The 21,430-nt window shown below is 44.1% G+C and overlaps 3 protein-coding genes across 3 annotated transcripts; 1 reads left to right on the plus strand and 2 right to left on the minus strand.

Annotated features, from left to right (window-relative positions):
• Nucleotides 1-607: 607 nt before the first annotated feature.
• Nucleotides 608-3,374, minus strand: mmgt1 (membrane magnesium transporter 1). The gene is made up of 4 exons (XM_030367491.1): nt 3,238-3,374; nt 2,851-2,903; nt 2,655-2,758; nt 608-2,351 (listed from the first exon to the last, which is right to left on the minus strand). The coding sequence occupies exons 1-4, from the start codon at nt 3,314-3,316 to the stop codon at nt 2,195-2,197; spliced, it is 393 nt and encodes a 130-aa protein (XP_030223351.1). The 5' UTR covers nt 3,317-3,374; the 3' UTR covers nt 608-2,194.
• Nucleotides 3,375-3,540: 166 nt separating this feature from the next.
• On the plus strand, nt 3,541-5,177 carry pfdn6 (prefoldin subunit 6). Its single transcript, XM_030367492.1, has 4 exons — nt 3,541-3,771; nt 3,971-4,041; nt 4,175-4,299; nt 4,882-5,177. Exons 1-4 carry the CDS (start codon nt 3,708-3,710, stop codon nt 5,000-5,002), a joined length of 381 nt encoding a protein of 126 aa, XP_030223352.1. The 5' UTR covers nt 3,541-3,707; the 3' UTR covers nt 5,003-5,177.
• A 1,646-nt stretch (nt 5,178-6,823) lies between these two features.
• Nucleotides 6,824-8,647, minus strand: her5 (hairy-related 5). Its single transcript, XM_030369012.1, has 3 exons — nt 8,456-8,647; nt 8,235-8,330; nt 6,824-8,103 (listed from the first exon to the last, which is right to left on the minus strand). The coding sequence occupies exons 1-3, from the start codon at nt 8,501-8,503 to the stop codon at nt 7,633-7,635; spliced, it is 615 nt and encodes a 204-aa protein (XP_030224872.1). The 5' UTR covers nt 8,504-8,647; the 3' UTR covers nt 6,824-7,632.
• Nucleotides 8,648-21,430: the final 12,783 nt, after the last annotated feature.

A 21,430-nucleotide genomic window follows, 5' to 3' on the forward strand; every position in this document is an offset into this window, starting at 1 on the left:
CATGATATCCACATTCAGAAAGACCGGGGTTGGATGGCTGGACACCAAAACTCCACAATTTGGAGGTTAGATATGGGACTGGCCGACGTGACAGACCAACCATAGTGCAGTCGCTTCCACGGTTTATCAACCAACTGTCAGTGGTGTCCAAACTTCAACCACAGCAATAATTGTCTTGTTATTTTTTTCAATACAAACTTGTGACCGTGAGGATGCCAATGTGGTACAGATTCTTCAACACCCCCGTAAACCGACTCCTCTGTCTTACACAATCAGTGGCCAAAGCACTCGTTGGACTCCGTACACAAGCAGCGCTGTGTAATCCTGACATCTGCCACAACAGTTGACAGACACCTGTTCTTGACCTTGCACAGCTGCACTCTGCTGCATTTTAAGCTCTACTGCATTGATGAAGTATAGCATTTTGTTTGGTTCGGTTCCTATTATATATATATATATATATATATATATATATATATATATATATATATATATATATAAAATGTAAGCTACTTTTTAATGTTCATACAAAGTATAGAATATTTTTGGGAATCCCATTGCAGAGCATTAAAGTATTTTGGAAGAAAAGATGGATAAATATGGATGGTTTTGTGATCTTACGTTTTTTAATAACAAAAGAAAACACATACATGGGCAGAATGTTGTGCATTGCTGAATATTATAACAAGACACTCTATTGCCTAAAGAAATGAATCATTTGCATACACAATGAGAACCTTTTATCTTTGCCAATCAAATCTTGCTACGGAATCAAATTAAAATATAAATTATGGGGGGATAAAAGTTTGTTACTTTGTAATTCTCAATAAGTATACAAGCTGTCGTGAACAGGAAGTACTTTGGAAGTCAAAGACCCATACAACCAACTTCACCATGCAAATTCACTATATTTTATACATAAAAAACCTTAGTTATTATCTAAATTAAATTATACAAAAGAGAATAGCAGTTGAGATGGCCAAAGCTGCCCACTGTCTGCCTTTTGTTTGCGGTTCTCCCATGTCCATACAAGTGGACATTGCACTTTATTAATGGTATATCAATCACTGTTGGATGTCTGACTGGCTCAACTACCCCAGATATACATTATCTCAAATCATATCCCCATGACAAGTATTGGTAATACTGGGTTTAAGATGGAACCACTTCCATCCAGCAACAAACAAACCCAGTTGGAGTGGTGGTCAAGGTCCACATGCACGTTGTTTTTCAACAAAATCATAACTAGGATCTAAAATATGTAATCAAGACAGTCGGTAATCAGTTCCAAACCATGTGAGGAGATTTTAAAAGTTAAACAGTTCTTTACATTTATACAGCTGGTGGCAAAACTCCTTTGGTTAGAAAGAGTGATCACTGTTACTACATCAGAATACAAAACTGATCCAAAATCAAGGAAAATACTGACATTTTTAAAATCAGTCTGCTTTTATTAAATAAAAAGTCTTAAATCTTAACAAATATGAAGGGAAACCCTTACGAACAAATTATTACTTTTCTAATCGGGGTTCACACACTCATTTCAGCAACTGTGACACCACTTTCCTCAGCTTAATATTCCCCTATCTTGCCTTGTTCGGGCACCGATAGACCTCATGGACCAAGCCTTTCAGTGCATACACAATTAACAAATTAGACTCAGACAGTCCACAGGAAATTATTATGGTATTCTCTCAAAAGTCAAGTGTCCATTGTTAGATCTTACAACTCTGTTAACAATAAATAAATAAAAATATAAACTGCGGCGGCTTGGACATAGGCAACGGTTCATGAGACATGCCTTGCCCCTCATTCCAACAATGGATATCAATTAGGTTTCTGCTCAGAAGGGACAGGATCAATAGCCCGGTTTCTGCTCAAAAGGGACAAGAAAAAAATGAAAGGGGCAGGCGTCTCCAAATATTAAGACTCCAAAGCAGTTATGATGACTACAAAACAAATCTGCCTGACAACAAAATGGAAAGGTTGGCACAATCTGTTAAATATAGTAATGATGAGTTTCATGGAGAGAGACAGAAAGAGACAGAAAGTCAGAGAGATGCATGGACAGCCAGCATATTAGTTTATGTACAAGACCAATTAAAGAGGGGGGGTATTAATTCTCACTTTGCCTTTTGATCTAGACAAAAAGCAAACTCATCTGGGCACAGAAGAGGACGACATGAGGCCAGTGTCATTGAAAATTTTCCAGCTTGCGTAGTCGTAGTGGGTTCGGAAGAGCCTGTTGGTTGCGGGCGGAGGAAGCCTCCTGCTCAGGGGTGCGGAACAGTACTCTCCCCCGGTGGTTGAAAAGGTAGAAGGACGGGTGGTTCCGGAGCGTGTCAAATGTTCTAGAAGAGGATATAGGGTTAGGCTGAACACGTTGAACAGAAATGCAGGATCTTGTGATCCACCCTCACCCCTACCAGACTATACGGTTTGTGTAGAAACCAAGTAAGAAAATGTGTTACAAGTGCTGTGAAATGGGTTCTCGGACAGTTTTTTCCTCTAATGGTCTTTATGGAGTATTAAATAGCATCAACATAGTTCAAAATGATTAAGTGGGGTAGACAATGGTATATTTTACAGGTGTAAATATTCTAATACAGTCCTTATACATCCGAGATTGCTTCGGTGGGATGATGAAAGCATACCTATTTTTCAACTCTGAAGAGGCGTCCATTTCTCTGAACTCGCCAGCAATATGGACAATACCATAACAGGTCATGACAAACGACAATAACGTCTGTAGAACAATCTGCGAAAGACGAGGAACGAAGTTCAGACGATTTGAGGAACAAGGATAACATTTTTGGTAGATCCTGTAATATAGGAGTAAAAATAACCTACATCTATTGGTAACATTTCATTCTCCTTCTCTGTGAGGCGCATGTATGATCGGTCTGAAATAAAGAAGAAAATGTTAGATAACAGAACAGCGACACACGACTCTTAGACAAAATAAAAAAGGTGCGTGTGGGGCAATACATTGACAAACTGCGTCCTGCCATTACATACAGAATTGTAATTAGGCGATGTCAACGATTCAGCGGAGTCTCAAAGCCATTGATTCAGAATTCAGCTAAACTGCGCTAGCCGCTACTTAGCCTTCAGCCCACAGGCCGCAGTTTGCACTGTGGCTGGATAATTTATAACAGGATGCTTGTTCAAACGACGGCATCGGATTTTTTATAATCACAACAATAGCATGGTCAACATGCTACCATCGAGACTTACGCTGTGCTGCTGAGAAAGCTGCATGAGCTAAGGCAAAAAGTCCAACGCCGACAATCCCTTTCCAAAACGAGGACGCCATTTTCAACTCAGGGTGATGAGGAGGACTGAACTGGCGTCGCAAAGTAATGTCGTCAGAACCGCTGCAGTGGCGCTCAGTTGTGTCTACAGAATATTATGGATGCCGATGAAATCAGGTGTACACATAAACACGGTAAAATTGAGTAAACAAAATTGATTTGGTGTTTGTCCTATTATTATTAATTTAAAATATGTGATTCAGTAAATATGTATTAATTTGATAAACGGAACCTGCACATTGTATTTTATTTTGAAGTCTGGTCTCATATCCGGTCGAACCACTCCTCTTTCCTGTTAGCTCAAACTATAGCTAGGCACTTGTTTAGTGAAATTTGGCTAATCTTTTCGTTTAATTGACTCATTGGTCGGGTTTAAGTAACCATTTTATAAATATGGCGGAAGCACTTCAGAAGAAATTGCAATCGGAGTTGGAGAAATACAAACAGATGCAGAAAGGTGAATGCTAGGATTCGATTCTACTCTGCATCTTGGGCCAATTTCTGCCATGCTGTGTCAAGCTCGCACAATATAGCTGTTTTTGAAATTAAATAGCAAGCGTTTTCTGTTTAATGCAAGTATTTTGGCATTTGTACGCATACAACTGTTATAAACAAATGTATACTATAATGATCATAACCATGCCCTTCTTATGCAGATGTCAGTAAAAGCATGTCAGCCCGACAGAAGCTAGAGGCACAGTTGACAGAGAACAACATTGTCAAAGAGGTATTGTTCTGGATATTTGGGTTGCTGCGTTCTCATCATTATTATACAATAACATGTCTCCCAACTTAAAATGCATTTCACTAACGAGCTACAACAAATATATTAACTGGTGCTCTTATGACTTTTGTTTTAGGAGCTGGACCTAATGGAGAGTTCAAACACAGTATATAAGCTTATTGGCCCGGTACTGGTGAAGCAAGACTTGGAGGAGGCGAAGGCAACTGTAGCAAAAAGGCTAGAATATATTAATGGAGAGATGTGAGTTGTGTTTACTAGTTATCGTCATACAATTCCACCACAATATGAACTAACTAGTGTATATATTGTTAATCTACTACCACTGACAGGTGTACATGGGTAATGGTTAGTGAACAATCTGCATTCACAATATTGCACTTCGTATTGAATTGAACTGTGATCATGTGCATGCCTTTGTACAGGTAGTTATGATCCACACAATAGTTTAATACTTGCACAGTGATACTTGCACAAGTCTTGCAAAAAAAATTATATTAAACATTTCATTTAATATTCATTTTACAGGCAGGAATCAAATGTAGAAAAAATGCCAAACTATAAACACCAAGATATTTAATAAACCAGTACCGAAACATTGCAACACATATGAATATGTCATCACCAATTCCTGAGAAACCCAAATATAAACATAAAAAAAATAATTAATCAAAGTGGACCCATATAGAACATAAATACTGCTACCCTGAGCGATGTTTAGATCACTGCATGTTCTCCGGAAGTTTAATACAATAATACCCTTAACATAGACAGCAAATTTCCTTATTTATTAATACAAACCTTTCATGCGTCTCTTTTTTACAGTCAAAGATATGAAGCACTGTTGAAGGAAATGGAGAAGAAGTCTGAGCAGCACCGGGAGGTTCTGTCCAGTCTACAGCAGGAGTATCAGAAAGCCACGGGTCGGGCGGTGGCCAAAGTCTGAGCACAGAGCGGTCATCTGAACCACTGCATGCACTCTCACCCTCGGATGAAACTCTTATGTTTGGTCTTAATGGTTAAAGGTTAAAGATGGAAGAATGTTGCAATGCATTTGCAGCAGTAAGGAGTATTTTTTTTTTTTTTTTGTTCTAATAAACATCGTTGTCAAAACAGCTTTATATTCCTGACTGTTAATTACGTTTTCTGTGTAAACGGATGGCAGATTAAACATGAAACGGTAACGCAGTCCAAGGGAGGGTTGCGCATATTTGGTTCTACACACCTCTGCACTAAGCTTTCGTGGAAAGACCCACGTTTTATTGGAAGAGGGGAAAGGAGCACACAGACTGCTCAGCATCTCAAAGGGGATGGGGTGGGACACCTCGGCCGAGTGAAGCGAATCATTTGTTTAATTATAGGGGTTAGGCGAGCAGCCCACCGGAGCAGATGTCGACCTCTGGTAGAGCGCGCACTGGTATGCAGGCGGACCGCAAGCTCAAAGCGCGTAAATTGACTGGGCATTGTTTCCTATGAATTGCAATTGGTATCCAGCGTCGTCAAGTCAAACCCCCATGATCAACCTCCAGCTGAGGATTTAAGTCAAAGGAAGCCGTACATATTGCCATGCAACAAAATACGCATCTGAATTCACTTTCCATCAACGAACGCATTTAAGTGGTATGTTAACGATTCATAGACCCTTTCGATTACATGCTACATGGTTTTAGAATAAGTTTTCGTTTATATATATATCAAGGCATTGGACCAGTTTGGCCCTATTAAACCTTTTCCCAAAAAAATAAAAGTCCGTGCTTAGATGGGCTTTTATTTTATACTGCAGCTGTCCAAACTAAAAATGTCGATGTGCCAAACCCTCCCCTCTCCCCAAGACGTGCTCCCCCAGCTCCTAACTTGGGTGTGGGGTTTGCATCTGGCGCGTGTGTCAAGCGGCCTATTAGCACCCTAAGTGCGATTTGGGTAGTGTGTTGTTTTATGGGCTCCAAGCCTGGCGCGTGTCCAACGGGATGGCCTTGCTTATGCTCTTGCGACTTTTTTTGCAAGAGTCTACAGAAGTCCTACTATCAAAAGTATGCAATTCTTTCCTCAAAGGCCTACCGGTATTATGCTATCATTAATAGGCTATATGTTTTGATAACCATGCAGGCTTTGCATGCGCAAATTTCCCTGGAGAAAATTCATTTTCAATTAAATGAGGCTTCGAACACAACTGTTTTGTTATTGAAGTCAACAAGGTCGAATTTAATCCACATAATTCACAGTTAAAGGCAGTGGGGCTCTGTTTGTGGAGGGAGGATATTAACATCAGGTAGGGCAATGCACATTGTTCTAGACCTGTTGCGTAAAAACTGCGTCGACCTGCTTGCGCCCCGTGAGATATTGATTCCAAGGAGGCTGAAGCGATGGTCTACTTCACACTACACAATGCGTAGTAATCTTCATCCGGTGATTGCGGTTCATCCTGACGATTGTCATCCTTTGCACCCTGAGTGGCCTGTATAGCTTTTCCACATTGCATATAGTGAAGTGCAAAATGTCATTGTTAGGATCGTTTGGTAAGATGGCTCTTGCATCGCCATTTATTGTGGTCTCTTGGATGTTCATATTCTCATTGTGGTAACACGATGGCGACATTTAGGATGATAGTCTAAACCTCTTAGTAAAGTCACGTCTGGATGGAATACCATTGCGTATAGGTTTTCTTTTTTGTAGCTATATGTCTTTTATTTGCACAATGAAATAATGCAGTACATGATGTTCAGAACATACAAGAAACCAGCATTAAGGCAATTGAAAAGATGCTCCATCAGGCTGGCCCTCAATCTGTCATTAAAATAATAGGGAGAATCTCTGTTCATGGAAAGATGTACATGTGCCTGGCGGCTGAAGGTCATTGGATTGCCTACAATATAAAAGGCATATGCATGGCAAATATCGACAAACGACGATGACTACAGAATTTAAAATGAACAGGATTTATTTCCTCTTGCAATGGATTCAGCCTGTAGATTGGAAACAGTTCTTCAAAACAGTCTGGACGATAAACACCTCTATGTACGCTTTTAAACCTTTGAAACGGCAATTTAGATCGTAGGAGCTGTTCCTCATATTGCATTAGCATTTCAATGCACATTTTGAATGTGTCCAATCAGGACATAAGTATCCGAAAACGGCAGCATTGAACCCCATTCACCCTTAAGTGTGCTGACTCTTTAACACTTTAACAACGCAGGCCTGCAAACAGGAAAATAAGTTTATTGAAAGAAAAAAAAAATCCATTGGACAGGGGTCGGAGCATAGCCCTAAATATAAACGAAAAAGGACCATCTCGTGTAGAAATGTCACAAACGATTCTACAGCCAACGGTCAAAAACATTGAACTGCAGGGTTCGACCAAAAAATTGGAAAGAAGAGAAAAGGCCTATACAAAAAATAAACTATCTTTGGATGAGACAATAAACCCCACTCAGAGGGGTAGATTATTTCCACAGGAAGAAAAAATACTGTACACAATCCTCGGTAAAGCTCTACACGAGTATACATATTTACAATTGAACCCATTGCGACAATCCACGATTGCGCACCGACTGGAGCGGCAAAAACGTGCGGGGGCCATCACTGCGGCCAGGGCCTCCACACGGGGTCAACGGCAACGCACTTTTGTTCGGATGAAAAACGCTTGGTAATGTGGTGGGCCTCGTTCTGGTCCAGATTTTTGGATCGGTGAGCGGCCAGCAGAGAAGACAGAGTCAGGTCTCCAACATAAGTGTTGTGGATGGGCGCAGAATTGTCCTTGCAGGAGATAGATGCCCGGGGGCTTGGAGAACCTTCGCGGGGGCTTCCAGTGGCTCTCTCCTCGTTCTCCATCGGCTTGCTCTTCGTGGAAATAAACTCACCGACCCTCAGTAAACACGACCGCATCCCCTCGCTGTACGGATGCCGTCGTTTACATGGAGGACTCGAACCCTCCTCCGTGGGGTCCCTGGAGAGCTTCCTTTTCACCGAGTAGGACTCAATCTCCAACTTGACGAAATCCACCACACTTTCCAGGATCTCTGCTTTTTCCACCTTTGGGTTGTTTAGTTTCTGAATGATGTACAAATGCAACGTTTGAGTTAATTATGTAATTCATTAGCAAAACTACTGATAGGTTAAATTGAAATAAAAACACCCATTATGTATCAGCACAACAACTTGAATTAACCAACAAAGCCTACCTCATTGCAAGTGTTTTCAAGCAGCAGGAGTCGTAACGTTTCCAGACTGTTGTTAATTCGATCACGGCGTCTTTTCTCCATCTCTGATTTGGGAATCTGCAAATAAAATTAATTATCATAAAAGTTTACAAAAAAATGTTGTACAGACAACCAAATCACATTGTTTGTTTAGATTACAATCCTAATACTACATTTTACAATTTTCGTTTTAAAGTAATTACCCGTCTGCAGTCCATGTGGCTGTGGTACTCGGTAGTGATGGTTTCCATTGTAAAATTGGCTTGCCGGCCGCTTATCTCCACCTTGTTATCTGCACAAGAATGAATGTCCACCTTCCAGCATTAAATGAGTACGCAGACAGCCACGCCCCCAGTTGATAGGCCAGGCTAAAGATCCACCCCGCACATTAAGGGATGCAAATGATGCTCTGTATGTGGAGCACAACTATACTCTACAACCTCCCTGATACTTCAACCTCTAACGGTAATGCTGGCACTTTACATTTCGACCATAGGGCATTATCGTCACGGCTGGAAAATAGGGTTGCTGTCAAATCGTGGGGGGGGGGGGGGGGGCAATGGTATTCAATTATCTAAGTTGGAAATACTTTGCAAGCAAATAAGAATAGCGACACCTCCACATTTTTCTTCTCGAGATACTTTAATGTTGATTAATATCCATTTCATCATCTGGCCTTTAACTATGCAGAGTTCAGCTTTTGTGTAGCGCATGGCTATACAATTTTATTTGTACACAATCACAAACTAAAAGCAAGTGAGAAATATTATATTTTACTGCCAAATGTCATAGAAATCAACAGAACCTGTCAATATACCGTTCGGTCTCAGAGAAGGTTTGAAACTGAAAGTAAAATGCGTTTCGTTTGGCAAAGAGGACTGGGTGTTTTTTTTTGCCATTCATATTGTAAAACATATAAGTAGACTTGCTATTGAGTCCCTCTGCCTCTTATAGGCTATGAATACTATAATTAAGCAGCCTTGACCCATGCTATTGGCATGCTTGTGTTTCGACACTTTTTAAGACTCCGATAATACAATTAATTCCTTTACTCTCCCTGACTTTTCTATGGGCCTGTCAGTAACATATGCATACAATATACACAACATAAGGGGCCTGGGCAACACGAACTCTTGTATTTGGTCTAGAAGACCAATTGTTGACATAAACTCAAACGTACCTTTGGGCAAACAAGACAATCACACCCTCTTCGGCGCGCGGAGCGTGCCAAATTGTGCGCCCGTTGCCAACCTGCCGCGTGCATTCGCACCTTGACGAAGCGTGAAAAGCAGTAAAGAACTGTGTAGGAATAGTCGTAAATGTTGTTTTTAATTTTTTACTTTTATCAAGGTGAAACATGTTCAGGGTGCTTGGCTGTTGATTAATGAATAGCTTCTTATAGAAGTGCCCTAGGTGAGCACACTGTTTTTTAATCAGTTAGAGGTATGCAGGGCTCGTTTTTGAACGCTGGCTAGTTTTAACCAAAACACTGCATTTATGAGTTTCCTGATCCCTATAATAGGCTAAAGTATGGAGATAACACCAGGATGATCGGATCATGGGTCGAGATTAGCTGGTCTTTGAAAGACAATGATATTTCCGTTTAACATAAAGGGAGAGCGGCTTAGTCACTGGTGAAGAAGCTCGGGGATAACCCAAGACGTGGGGCAAGACAATTAAGCACACTGCTGTCCCACAAAGAGAAGTCCCATGCCCTATATGGTGCATCTTCTGTGTGTGCATTGTGTGTGTGTGTGTGTGTGTGTGTGTGTGTGTGTGTGTGTGTGTGTGTGTGTGTGTGTGTGTGTGTGTGTGTGTGTGTGTGTGTGTGTATGTGTGTGTGTGCATTTGCGTGCGAGCGAGAAACCGAGCGAGAGGGAAGGATAGATAAAAGAGAGAGGAGAATGAAAGAGAGACACACACACACACACACACACACACACACACACACACACACACACACACACACACACACACACACACACACACACACACACACACACACACACACACACACACACACACACACACACACACACACATTAAAAATAGATAGATAAAAGTAAATCAAATGCTTCTCAACGAGTGTAATGTGAGATGAAGTCATCGTTTCTAAACGTTAGGTTGATTAAACATGGAATGAAATAGTTCAGAAACAAACGCTCAAAATCACAGGGGCCAAGAAGTCAACATTTGGCCCTTGGTTCTGAGATCAACTCGTGTTCTCAGCAGGTCGGTGTGATTCGTCAGGACCAGCTCGAGACGCGCACACTTAACACCCAGGTGGCGCGACACCCATCTCACACTTTATCAGGGTAGAGAAAACCAACTTTGGCTGATCTCACGGCAACTCTCACATGCCTACGGGGCCCCGAATATTCACTCATCATCCGACAGAAATGTCTGAAACAAACACCGACCCACAAATAAACTGAACTAAATAAAGTAGCCTATTACAAATGGCCTCCACCATATTGACAGGGATTATCGGCATATATTGACCGTACGTTCAGAAGAAAATGTTTCCATGATCCACGCGTGGAATATGTCTGCCCTCATTTGGTCTTGTTTTCATCACTTTACGCTATAGGTGTCTATCTGCCACACATCATAAACTGGTTAAAATGGTGACTGGGTTTGTCACTTCAGGTCTGTTCCCACGAGAAAGTAAGCTGGTTCCCATCGTTTACATTTTAGGGTGTCAACTCCTCCGGGAGGACTTGATGGGCCAAATCGTGATTCAATTCAATCACATTCATTTATACTACAATTAACCATATTCGACCTAAAAGCAGGTGTAGGCCTATGTGTGCAGGGTGATCCTAAATAATGTTTTCAAATTCATGTTTGGAGTTTAAGTACAGGGGTTATACGAAATGTGTCCTATTTTGATTACGTGATTGTTGCTTGCAAACTGCAACAACGTTCCGAGATACTGATTTAACGGCAAGAAAAAATATTCAGACAAGAAAATGAATTCTCTGCTCCAGATTCTTGGAAAGGCTATTAACCCTATCCGAACTAATGTGATTGTTATAAACTAATTTATCTACAATTAGATACATCTAATGTCAGTACAATCTGGCCATAATGCAATTAGATCACACTTTGAGTTAAGAACGCCTATGTCACTCACACCTCTTAACCAATCCGAGGCCCCCTCTCACGCCTATATAAAGTCCCGGGGCAGCTGACACGAGCCACTTTCAAACAGTAGGAGAACAGTATTCTACAGGTTTAGAACATCGGTCCTTTTTTGCAACATGACGAGAAAACGAAACTTAAGCCAAGATGAGAACAACGGGAGAAAGGTAAAGACATTTATGTTTATTGCTAATTATATATAAAGTAACATTTGTTGATGCACATGGGTGTTCCTTTAAGCTCTTTTTTGCCGTCTGCAGGATTTATTGTAATATAAATATATATATATATATATATATATATACATATATATATATATATATATACACATATATATATATATATATATATATATATATATATATATATATATATATATATATATATATATATATATATATATATATATACACACACACACACACACATATATGTGTATATATATGCATAACATATCTTATGCATTATGCTCATTATGCATTATGCTCATTATGCTGCTCATGGTCACGCAATGCATCGTTCTAATGACTAAACAATACCAAAGAAACGTAATGTTGACGATACATTCACTTTATCGTAGATCTTGAAACCAGTTGTGGAGAAAAAGAGAAGAGACCGCATCAACCAGAGTTTGGGGGAGCTCAAGTCCTTGTTATCACGTTACACATCCGATGCTGTAAGTATAGTCCTATATATTGCTACCTGTGTATGACTCCTCAATTCGTGTATCCTTCCGTGATTCTTGTTATGACATGTGGATTTAACTTTCTATTAATTCAACAGCGGTTACAGAATCCCAAGATAGAAAAAGCAGCGATTCTAGACCTGGCCGTGGAGTACCTCCGTAGCTGGACAGACGGACAGAGAAATGGTTGGTGAAAGAATACTTTCTGCAGCTAAATTGTGGATGGATGGTTTCACGTGTAGTCAACCTTCCCCGAAGACATGTAGCCATGTTTCCCTCGAATGCATAATAATTCATACCAATATATTATTTCCCGTTTCAATAGATTGTACCCGAAATTTCAGGAAGAATGCTCAACGCGTCCCCGACATGCGCGGCCCGGATGCGCACTCACACTCCAGCGCCCCCGCTGTCCCCATAGAGACAGCGGGCATTCATCATTGCATCACACATCTGGACGGTTACATGCAAAAGATATCCCCGTCACAGAGCACGGGCCTCATCAGGGAACTCAAACACTACATGGACAACCATCCCAAGAACACGGACGCTGAACCCCGTCCCTCGTCCTGCAGCACCGACCTCGCTCCCAGAGCGGACGGGACAGCCACTGAGGAAAGGACAAATGGGTCGAGTCCGGATAAAGACGCCCACAACTTCAAAGAGAGGCCGTCCAGCCTAATATATTCGTTTAACAACTCTGTAGGCCTGCATCATGACTACCTCTCCCCACCCCCATCACCTTACTTCGGTTGTCCTTCCTCCACGTACACCACCCCGCCCCCCTTCCCCCCCATCACCTGCCACTTCTCATTCTCTCCCAGGGCAACACCTCTCTCCCCAAACACCTCTTTCCCCACCCCCTCGTGGCCCACAACACCTTCTGTTAGTCTCTCTCCCACCACCCACTCTCTTTCTAGTCCCATCTTCACCTTTCCTTCCCCGACAGCCCCCCGAAGAACTTCCGCTGCTCTCACACCCAGGGGAAGCCCACCAACGAACAGCACCTCCGCCGTTTGGAGACCCTGGTTTTGACGAACCTGTGCGGTCGGCGGCGGGAGATGAACGGGCTGCAGTGCCACCTAGTGGGCTTCAGCCACAAGGACTTTTAAAGAAAATACATTTGTACCAAATGATGAGTCGCCATCATGTGGTATGCGAGGGTAGGCCTACTTCCAGGCCGGTTGATTCTGTATTATATTCATGTAAATAGCTCAACGTTCAAATCTGTAAATATAATATATTTGTTTTGGTAATAAAACAATCTGCATATGATAAATGAATGTGTCTTGTCTGATCTGTTCGAATAAGGATCTGCATAAGGTAAATGTTAGCTAATTGTAATGCGAAGAAATCGCGGCATATTGATACAGAATCACCAAATTAACAAATGATTTAAAATGTAGACCTGCTGATGATATGTTGATATTACAATTTAGGCCTGGACTATTATGTAACCAAACTTGAGGCATCAATATTTACAATGGGCAATGGGGCATACCCATATTTACAATGGGGCATAAACACATGGTAGTACCGCATCATGTGTTTAATACAACCTATGAAATGTTATGGGCTGCTCGATAAGATCCTTCGCAGCATGCAGAAAACGAACCCCAAAGCCACGTGTTTGATTTTGGTGAAATGGGAGTTGTATAACCCTCCGTGGCAATGCGATTTTAATCCCCACATCAATGAAAGATATCTTCTTACAACAGTGAAAATTTCAACCCCTTTGAGAGAGTAAGCATCCCTTGCCAAAGACAACATGAATGGAATGACTTAACCCCCAATGGGCTGCTACTCGAGTAGAAGTTAAAGCGCGGTTCCGGATGTGGCCAGCAGAGGGTAGCCTCCACACAGCATATCCGAGAGGACCCATCCCTAGCTGACCTCTCATAAAAAGAAGATAGCCAGTCAGTTATCTTAAATAGAGAACTTATCCTTGGTATTCCATGAACGATTAATCCATGTTGATGGAATCGTAGGAATACTCTCATCTTTAGGCTCTCTCTCTTCTCCATGTCTGGGATAAATTTTCAACCCACTCTTTATCTGTACTCAAATCTCTATTACAAGCCTTGAATATTTTCTGCAGGGCGGCACAGGGGGATTTGGCTTGAGAAAACAGAATTTATCACATGATAGAACATGTCTTCGGATAATGGTTAGTTTTTTCCTCTCTTCCTTGCACCCAGATGCAGGGGAGAGTCTCTCTCTGTGCCAGTGCCATTAGTTAAGAGGCGGCCATTGTTCATTGTCAGAGAAATGAAAGGCTAGGCATATCACCGAGTTTTAGATTCTCTACACTGTCTCTCTGGAGGGGTTTGATCGTTTTCCAGGGGGGCCCTTATGAAACGAGAAAGGTGCACGCGAGCTGTCTAGGTCGTTTAGCCGCGGCAGGAGACATAATTAAAAGGGAAAGGGCTCACCCCTAGGAGTGACCTGACAATAGTGCTAAAGCCCCTAGCATTTACTCTGGGCACGCTGATTACAGCTGATCCAGTTACCGTCTTTAATCATCATCCTGGGTGCCGTGGACGAACCCTCGTGCATTCCTGATTTTACAACAAACAAGAAACAGGGGAAGGGAGGGAACCTTAGGGAAAGGTAGTTTGGAGATGCCAAGTGCTTTCTGGAAGGATGAGTTGATTCCTGACAGTGTCCCACTTTGGTCATGGGTTAAAGAGTCGCCACTGCAAGCCTGCCCGGTCGATGGGCCCTTTGCATGTTGGTTAGGAGACAGACTCTTGGATGGCAAAGGTCCAATACTTCCCAGGTTTTCAGGGTCGGGGTGTGAACGAACTGTCATGTCAATTTGTGATTCATTCAGAAATGAATACAGGAGTCATAGTTGACTGAGTCAGTGACTCAGATAATGTAAACGGCGGCGCAATAGATTTGCATATATGATTCTACATTCCTCGTTAAGTAAGCGTTAAAAGAAACGGGTTTTAATTATACATGCATTGACAATTTTTTGATTTTCCTTGTTCCATTCTGCACTAAACCTTTTGGGTTTTCACCGTCCCGGACAAAGAGTCTTTTGGTTTTCTTGGCGGAACCACTTCCAAGAGACACAACCCAGACATTTTGGACTGCCAGGATTGTTTCTGATTCCTGATGAAGGACAACGGCCCCAGGCTCCATCACAACTCAACAGTGTATTAAAACCCCCGGTCGATTGGAGAGGTCACGGCCTGAACGCAAACCAAGCAATCATATACTGGCCACAGAACATGCCTGCGTTCATATTATTTGATTAGAATTTGATCAGCATTGTTTTGTGATTCTGCGTATGTGAAGTCTATTTAAATGGATTATCCAGAGGATTCTAAAATATACTGACATATAGTCTCTAAATATAGACACTTTCATCCTCTATAGACAACACTGCCCTCTCTCGCTCTCTCTCTCTCTCTCTCTCTCTCTCTCTCTCTCTCTCTCTCTCTCTCTCTCTCTCTGTCTCTCTCTCTCTCTCTCCCTCTCTCTCTCTCTCTCTCTCTCTCTCTCTCTCTCTCTCTCTCTCTCTCTCTCTCTCTCTCTCTCTCTCTCTCTCTCTCTCTCTCTCTCTCTCTCTCTCTCTCTATATATATATATATATATATATTTATGTGTCTCTCTATCTCACTGTCTGTCTGTCTCTATTCATCTGCCTCTATTTTTCTCTCTCTCTCAAACCCACATGTCAATCTTAAAGAATGTAGATCTGTCACTACACACAACTAAATATACATTTTTTCTTCTTTCTCTCGTTCAGTTTATTTCCACCGCTCTCTCAATTTCTTGCGTTCTCCACTCACTCCATCTCTCTCTCACAGTTGCTCTCCTCCCTTTCTCTCTCTCTCTCCCTCGCTCTCCCCCTCTCACTCCCTCCCTCCCTCCCTCCCCCTATCAGACTCTCTGCAAGGTTCTTTGAAGTAAAAGCAGTAGAAGGCTCCAAGACTGTTGAAAATTACCCCGAAGACGGAGACATTTTTGACATAAAGTCCTGAGACCCGACTCCCCCCTTCCCGAGCCCTGCATGGTGTGTTTAATCTGGAGCCCAGGCAGACGGTAGCACTGACAGACTGATGGGGCCTGTGGACACGCTTCCAGGGCTGCGGCCCCACAGAGCAGGCAGAGCCCGGGGCCGGGAGCCAAGGGCCCGCTGCAGATAACTCAACGCCAGGCACCCTGAGCCGGGCCCCGGCTCCCACCACCTCACACACTGCACCCGGGGGTCCGGACCATGCGTCCCGGCGTCCCTCATCCGTGAGAGGGGTTCCGCTTCCGACTCCAGCGTCCAGCTTCCCTCCACAAGACTGCTGTCCTTCCTCTCACAACAGGACAACTTGTATCTTCAGTTGATCTATTTTATCTTCTCATCAGTTCCCCCCTCCCCCCAATAGTTTGAGCAATTACTTAATTTTCATATACATGCGTCGCTTTGCTTTTCATCTTTGATAGAATTCACCTTTTTTTTTAAGGAGGGCAACAAAGCCAAAGACAGGAAAATAAGAGGTCATTATATTCTGCTCTTTAGCTGGCTGGAGTATCTGAGCATCCCGAGAACTCCTGGAAGCTTCATTGTCAAGGAAACAAGTTTAAAGTGGCAGGAAGTAACTGGAGCCAGGGGAAGAAAATCAAATCAGACATCGTGGCTTGTTTTTCAGGGTGGAACAATTACATTTGACACACGGTGCTTTCTACTCATGCCCCGGCGCTCTCCGCTTTCAAAGGCCGCTATCGCACAGGTCCGTCGCATTCGGCTTTTCTTCCTTTCCATTTTACAAAGTACTTTGCCGGAGATGATGAACAATGGCTTCCTTTTTTCAGGAGTCTTACTTCCTGTTTCGCAGGCTCCCTCTCCCCGGTTCCCCGACGCAATGAGGCGCGAGCGGGGGGGCGTCTTATCAGTGATTCTGCGTCTACCATCCAAATTGTAATCCTTCCTGCACTTCAAAGACACGCATGAAAAAAAAAAAAAAAAAAAAAAAAAAAACTCACTGCCTTGTAAACCGTGTCATTTACGAGTGTTGCAGCCACAGATATGTGGCTACCTACAATGGGGTTCGGGGAAAATCAAGTCTCGCCGCCTGACTGCCCTTTGTTTTCCTTTGGCGTTCGTTGGCCTGTGAAGCTGTCTACATCTCGTCTGGGAACATACATGGTTCCACGCCACCCCTGCTGACCCTGTCTACCCCCCACGACCCCCACGACCCCCCCCCCCCCCCCCCCCCCCCCCCAGCCTGGGTGGGCGGTGACCAAGCTAGCCACCGGAGAGGTGAGAGAGGTAACCCGAGGGGGTTAACCAGGGGTTACCCCCGTAGGGTCACCTCTCTCACCCTGGAGGAACCTGGGTAGTCCCCGGGATGTTTTTCCATGGGCCACACTTTGTGACCATTCGGGGCCCCTTCCTAGAAAATCAGGGAGAACTTAACAGGTCATGAGGTCAAGCCCCTGGTCAGAAACCTATGTTAAAAATAGCCGGCCGTTCGTGCGGGTCATCTATAAATACGAAGGGTCCGGTCGAAGGCTGCGCGTTGGGCCTGTGACCTCAGCGGCGGGTTTGGTGTGGGGGGGGGGGGGGGGGGGGGGGGGGGGGATTTGACATTTGCGCAGACATGGCAGGAATAAGAGGTTGTTTGTCCACGACAAAAGGAAAGTCTCTTTACCTATATGTAACCTCATACTGCTGAGAAAATGACAGCAGGGGGAAGAGGGCCCTTGCGGCCATAAAGGCTTCTGGGGCCGCGAGGGGCCCCCTTCACCCCTGACTGACAGAACTCTATCCCCGTCTCTACCGTCTAAGAAGCCCGCTACTTCCACGGGTTCTGTCAGGGGAATAACAGAGCTACATTTGGGCACAATTTGGAGAACATAAAGCATATAGTTTAGCCCCCCCCCCCCCCCCCCCACTCCTGCTCCACAGTATCCTCTCAGGCTTAACAAATATGCATGTCGGTATAAACATTTCCCAATCCAAAAGGTGAACACACCTTAATGTTATCCAATTGCAACTTACAGGAACAGCAGCGTATTAAAGTGAGGTCTTGCACATATTGCGAAATTTTCTCATTACCTAAGTAGGAAAACATTTGAGTTTTATGGTAGACTCATGCACTCACACACCTGCAGCGTTGCTGCCGTCGTAGATGGGCACACTGTAACGTGCACTTTGATATTACAATCACAGACAGAAAACTGGGATTTCCCAATGTAGTACAAGTGGCTCCATGCAGGAACAAGCTCTGAACTATCAGGGGAATAAACCTACGCCTTGAGTGGGCCACATACCGGCCCCCTTTATTTTATTGCAGGCTGCAATTCTGACATTTATAGTTTTCCATTTCCTATTTTCCTCCGAATAATGCTAAAGGCTTCTGTTACAATAATGACTTTACTAACAAAATTGTTATTGTTGGTTTGAATCAGTACTTAATCTACAGTACTTCCCGTGTTGTTGGGTATTTGTATTGATCAGCAGGTTAAATATGCACAAAGTAAATTGCGCTTTACAAATGTCAGAATCCACTCTCATCATTCACATTCTGTTGAGGGAAACATTTGCTGTGGTTCACTGAAAAAATGTAGTCAATGACATAAAACACAAGAAGTGGGCGAGATACATTTCTGTTCCTGCCTAATTTCAGTAGCACAAAAAGGCTGTAGTTAATCTTAAAGTTTCTCTTGAACCAGTGCACTTAGGAGACCCCAGAGAGAGAGAGATAGACTGACAGAGAGAGACAGAGAGGAAAGGGGGAGAGAGAGAGAGGAGAGGGGAGAGAGAGAGGAGAGGGGAGAGAGGGAGGGAGGAGAGCGGATGAGGAGAAGGAGGAGGGAGAGAGGGAGCGAGAGAGAGAGAGAGAGAGAGAGAGAGAGAGAGAGAGAGAGAGAGAGAGAGAGAGAGAGAGAGAGAAAGACGTGCAAGGCTATGAACTGGCTCACCTTCATCTCTCCCTCATTGTCTATCCTGATACGATATCCATCTAGTTAAGATCAGGGATCACAGTCTGTGGGATTGTGCTGGCAGAGACACACTCGAGGAGAGAAAGAGAGAGAGAGAGAGAGAGAGAGAGAGAGAGAGAGAGGGAGAGAGAGAGGGAGAGGGCAGTGTTGAGAACTTAGTATAGGTCACATCAGGTCATATCTTTCAGTGGTCATTCCAGTAGAGGTCCCCTAATATACGTAGATATGGAGTGTGTCTTTATTCACGCATAAAGATTGGTCTGAATAATATAGAGGTAACAAGACTTTGGGACTTTGTTTGCATATTTAACTTTTTCCTATATTTGAATACATATCATTGTAGTGTAATTTGAACAATTACAAAAACACAAATCTATGTCTTGCTGAATTTAACTCCCAATGGCCAACTCCTTTTTCAACTCCTGGCGCTGCACACAAGACCCTATTATGCTGTGCGCAGGAGAGAACAAACCGTCTTCTCAAGGTGTTTGCGTGAGAGGGCACGGTGTAGCTATCTAAAAGTTCCCTCTTTCTTTTAATCTGGCCGCCGTGTTTGTGTCTCTCCACAGATATGTCCTCCTGATTACGACTAGACGGATCTCGTGTCTCCCCGGCACATCCTCGCCGCTTTCCACTGTGGTCCAATGAGGGGGGGGGGAGGGTAGGGAGGGAGGGGGAGGCAGAGGGGGGAGGAGGAGGAAGGGGGTAGGGAGGAGGGAGGAGAAGGGGGGCAGAGGAGAAGGGAGAGGGAGGCTTAGGAGGAGGGGGAGGAAGGAGAAGGGGGAGGGAAAGGGAGGAGGAGGAGGAGGGAGGGAGTAGGGGGAGGAGGAGGAGGGAGGGAGTAGGGGGAGGGAAGGGAGGGAGGAGGAGGGGGGAGGAAGAGGAGGAGGAAAGGGAGGGAGGAGGAGGAGGGGAAAGAGGTGGAGGAGGTGGAGGGGGAGGAAGAAGAGGAGGGGAAGGAGGAGGGGGGGGGAGGATGAGGAGGAGGGGCAGGGAGGGAGGACGTCGGGGAAGAGGGGAAGAGGAAGGAGAAGGAGGAGGGGGAGGGAGGAGAAGGGGGGAAGGAAGAGGAGGAGGGGAGGAAGGAGGAGGAGGAGAGAGGAGGAGGAGGGAAAGGATGGGGAGGAGGGGGGGGGGGGGAGGGAGGAGGAGGAGGGAAAAGGGGGAGGGAGGAGGGGGAAGTAGGAGGGGGAGGAAGGAGGAGGAGAAGGAGGAGGAAGAGGACCACCAAGCACTGATCCCCCACGAGCAGAACTAAAAACACACAAGGAGTAAAGAGATACAGCCTGATCCCACTGTGCTCCGAGAAGAGATGAGAGCACCACTACTAACACAGGCTAGGGGCCCCGGGTGGTGGTCTTGTCGGGAAGATCTAGATCCCGCTTTGATAGCGCCTGGTGATAAGTTACATGAAAGTGCCCCTGTCATCAGCCTCTTTTTAAGTTTTTTTGGGTCCTCTCTCTCTTCCTCCATGTTTTGTGTCCGTAAAACCTGCATTAGGTGGGGGTGGGAGGGACTTCTTGTACATAGCGTATGCCGTTCAGCGAGATAAGAAACATTAGCCACCACGCACGGGGGAGGAGTGTGGCATCAGACAGGGGTGGACGGACGCCCCTGCTGTTTGGAGGGCCGAAAGTCATTGGCTTTTAATGAGCCTTAATAAGGGGCGGGATGGTTTAAGAGTTTAACTCCCAGGCCACAGTCTAACCTAAGGCACCCCTTTGCAAAATACCTGCTTCTGAATGACATGTACCAAATAATACCAACCACTTTTACAGGCACACTCTATGTAAACACATACACAGTCACTTTGTATAAAGCCGCGTGCCGAATAACTAAATAAGTAAATAGGTTTATTCAGATTTGTCGTGTTGGATCATTCTGATTGGTGGGCTGCCTCATCATCCCACTGGCAGGGCACATGTTCCCTGGACCCTCGGGCTATGCACCAGTAATGGCTTCCCATCGATCTGAGATTCTGTCAGCTCATGATTGATTCCTCGAGCACCAGGGTTCTAGTCGTCCATGGTGTAGGTGGTTTACATAGAGGGATCACACTCTCTGATAACGGTGCCATTTGCAAATTCCAAAGTTTCAAATCTCCCTTCGAGTTCCCCTTTCAACCAGCACCAAGTAGGCAATTCATAACCCTAGTTAGACGCCTGCATCTGCACTGGTTGGTGGGGAGACTGACAAATATCTAGTTGCACAAATAAACAACAGAGCAGGAGTATTTATCCCTAGAAATGTCAATGCTAGATATGTTATTGGCCCCCAGTTCGGTCTTCTGAATGAAGGGGATTCTTTGTGTGTGAATAAAAAGGAGTGACCCTGCTCGGTTCAGGTGTGCGAGCCGTGGCGGATTGAGCAACACAATATGTCCTCCCCTCCACGCTGT

The sequence above is a fragment of the Gadus morhua genome, chromosome 10 (genome assembly GCF_902167405.1).
Source record: "Gadus morhua chromosome 10, gadMor3.0, whole genome shotgun sequence".
Lineage (NCBI taxonomy): Eukaryota > Metazoa > Chordata > Actinopteri > Gadiformes > Gadidae > Gadus > Gadus morhua.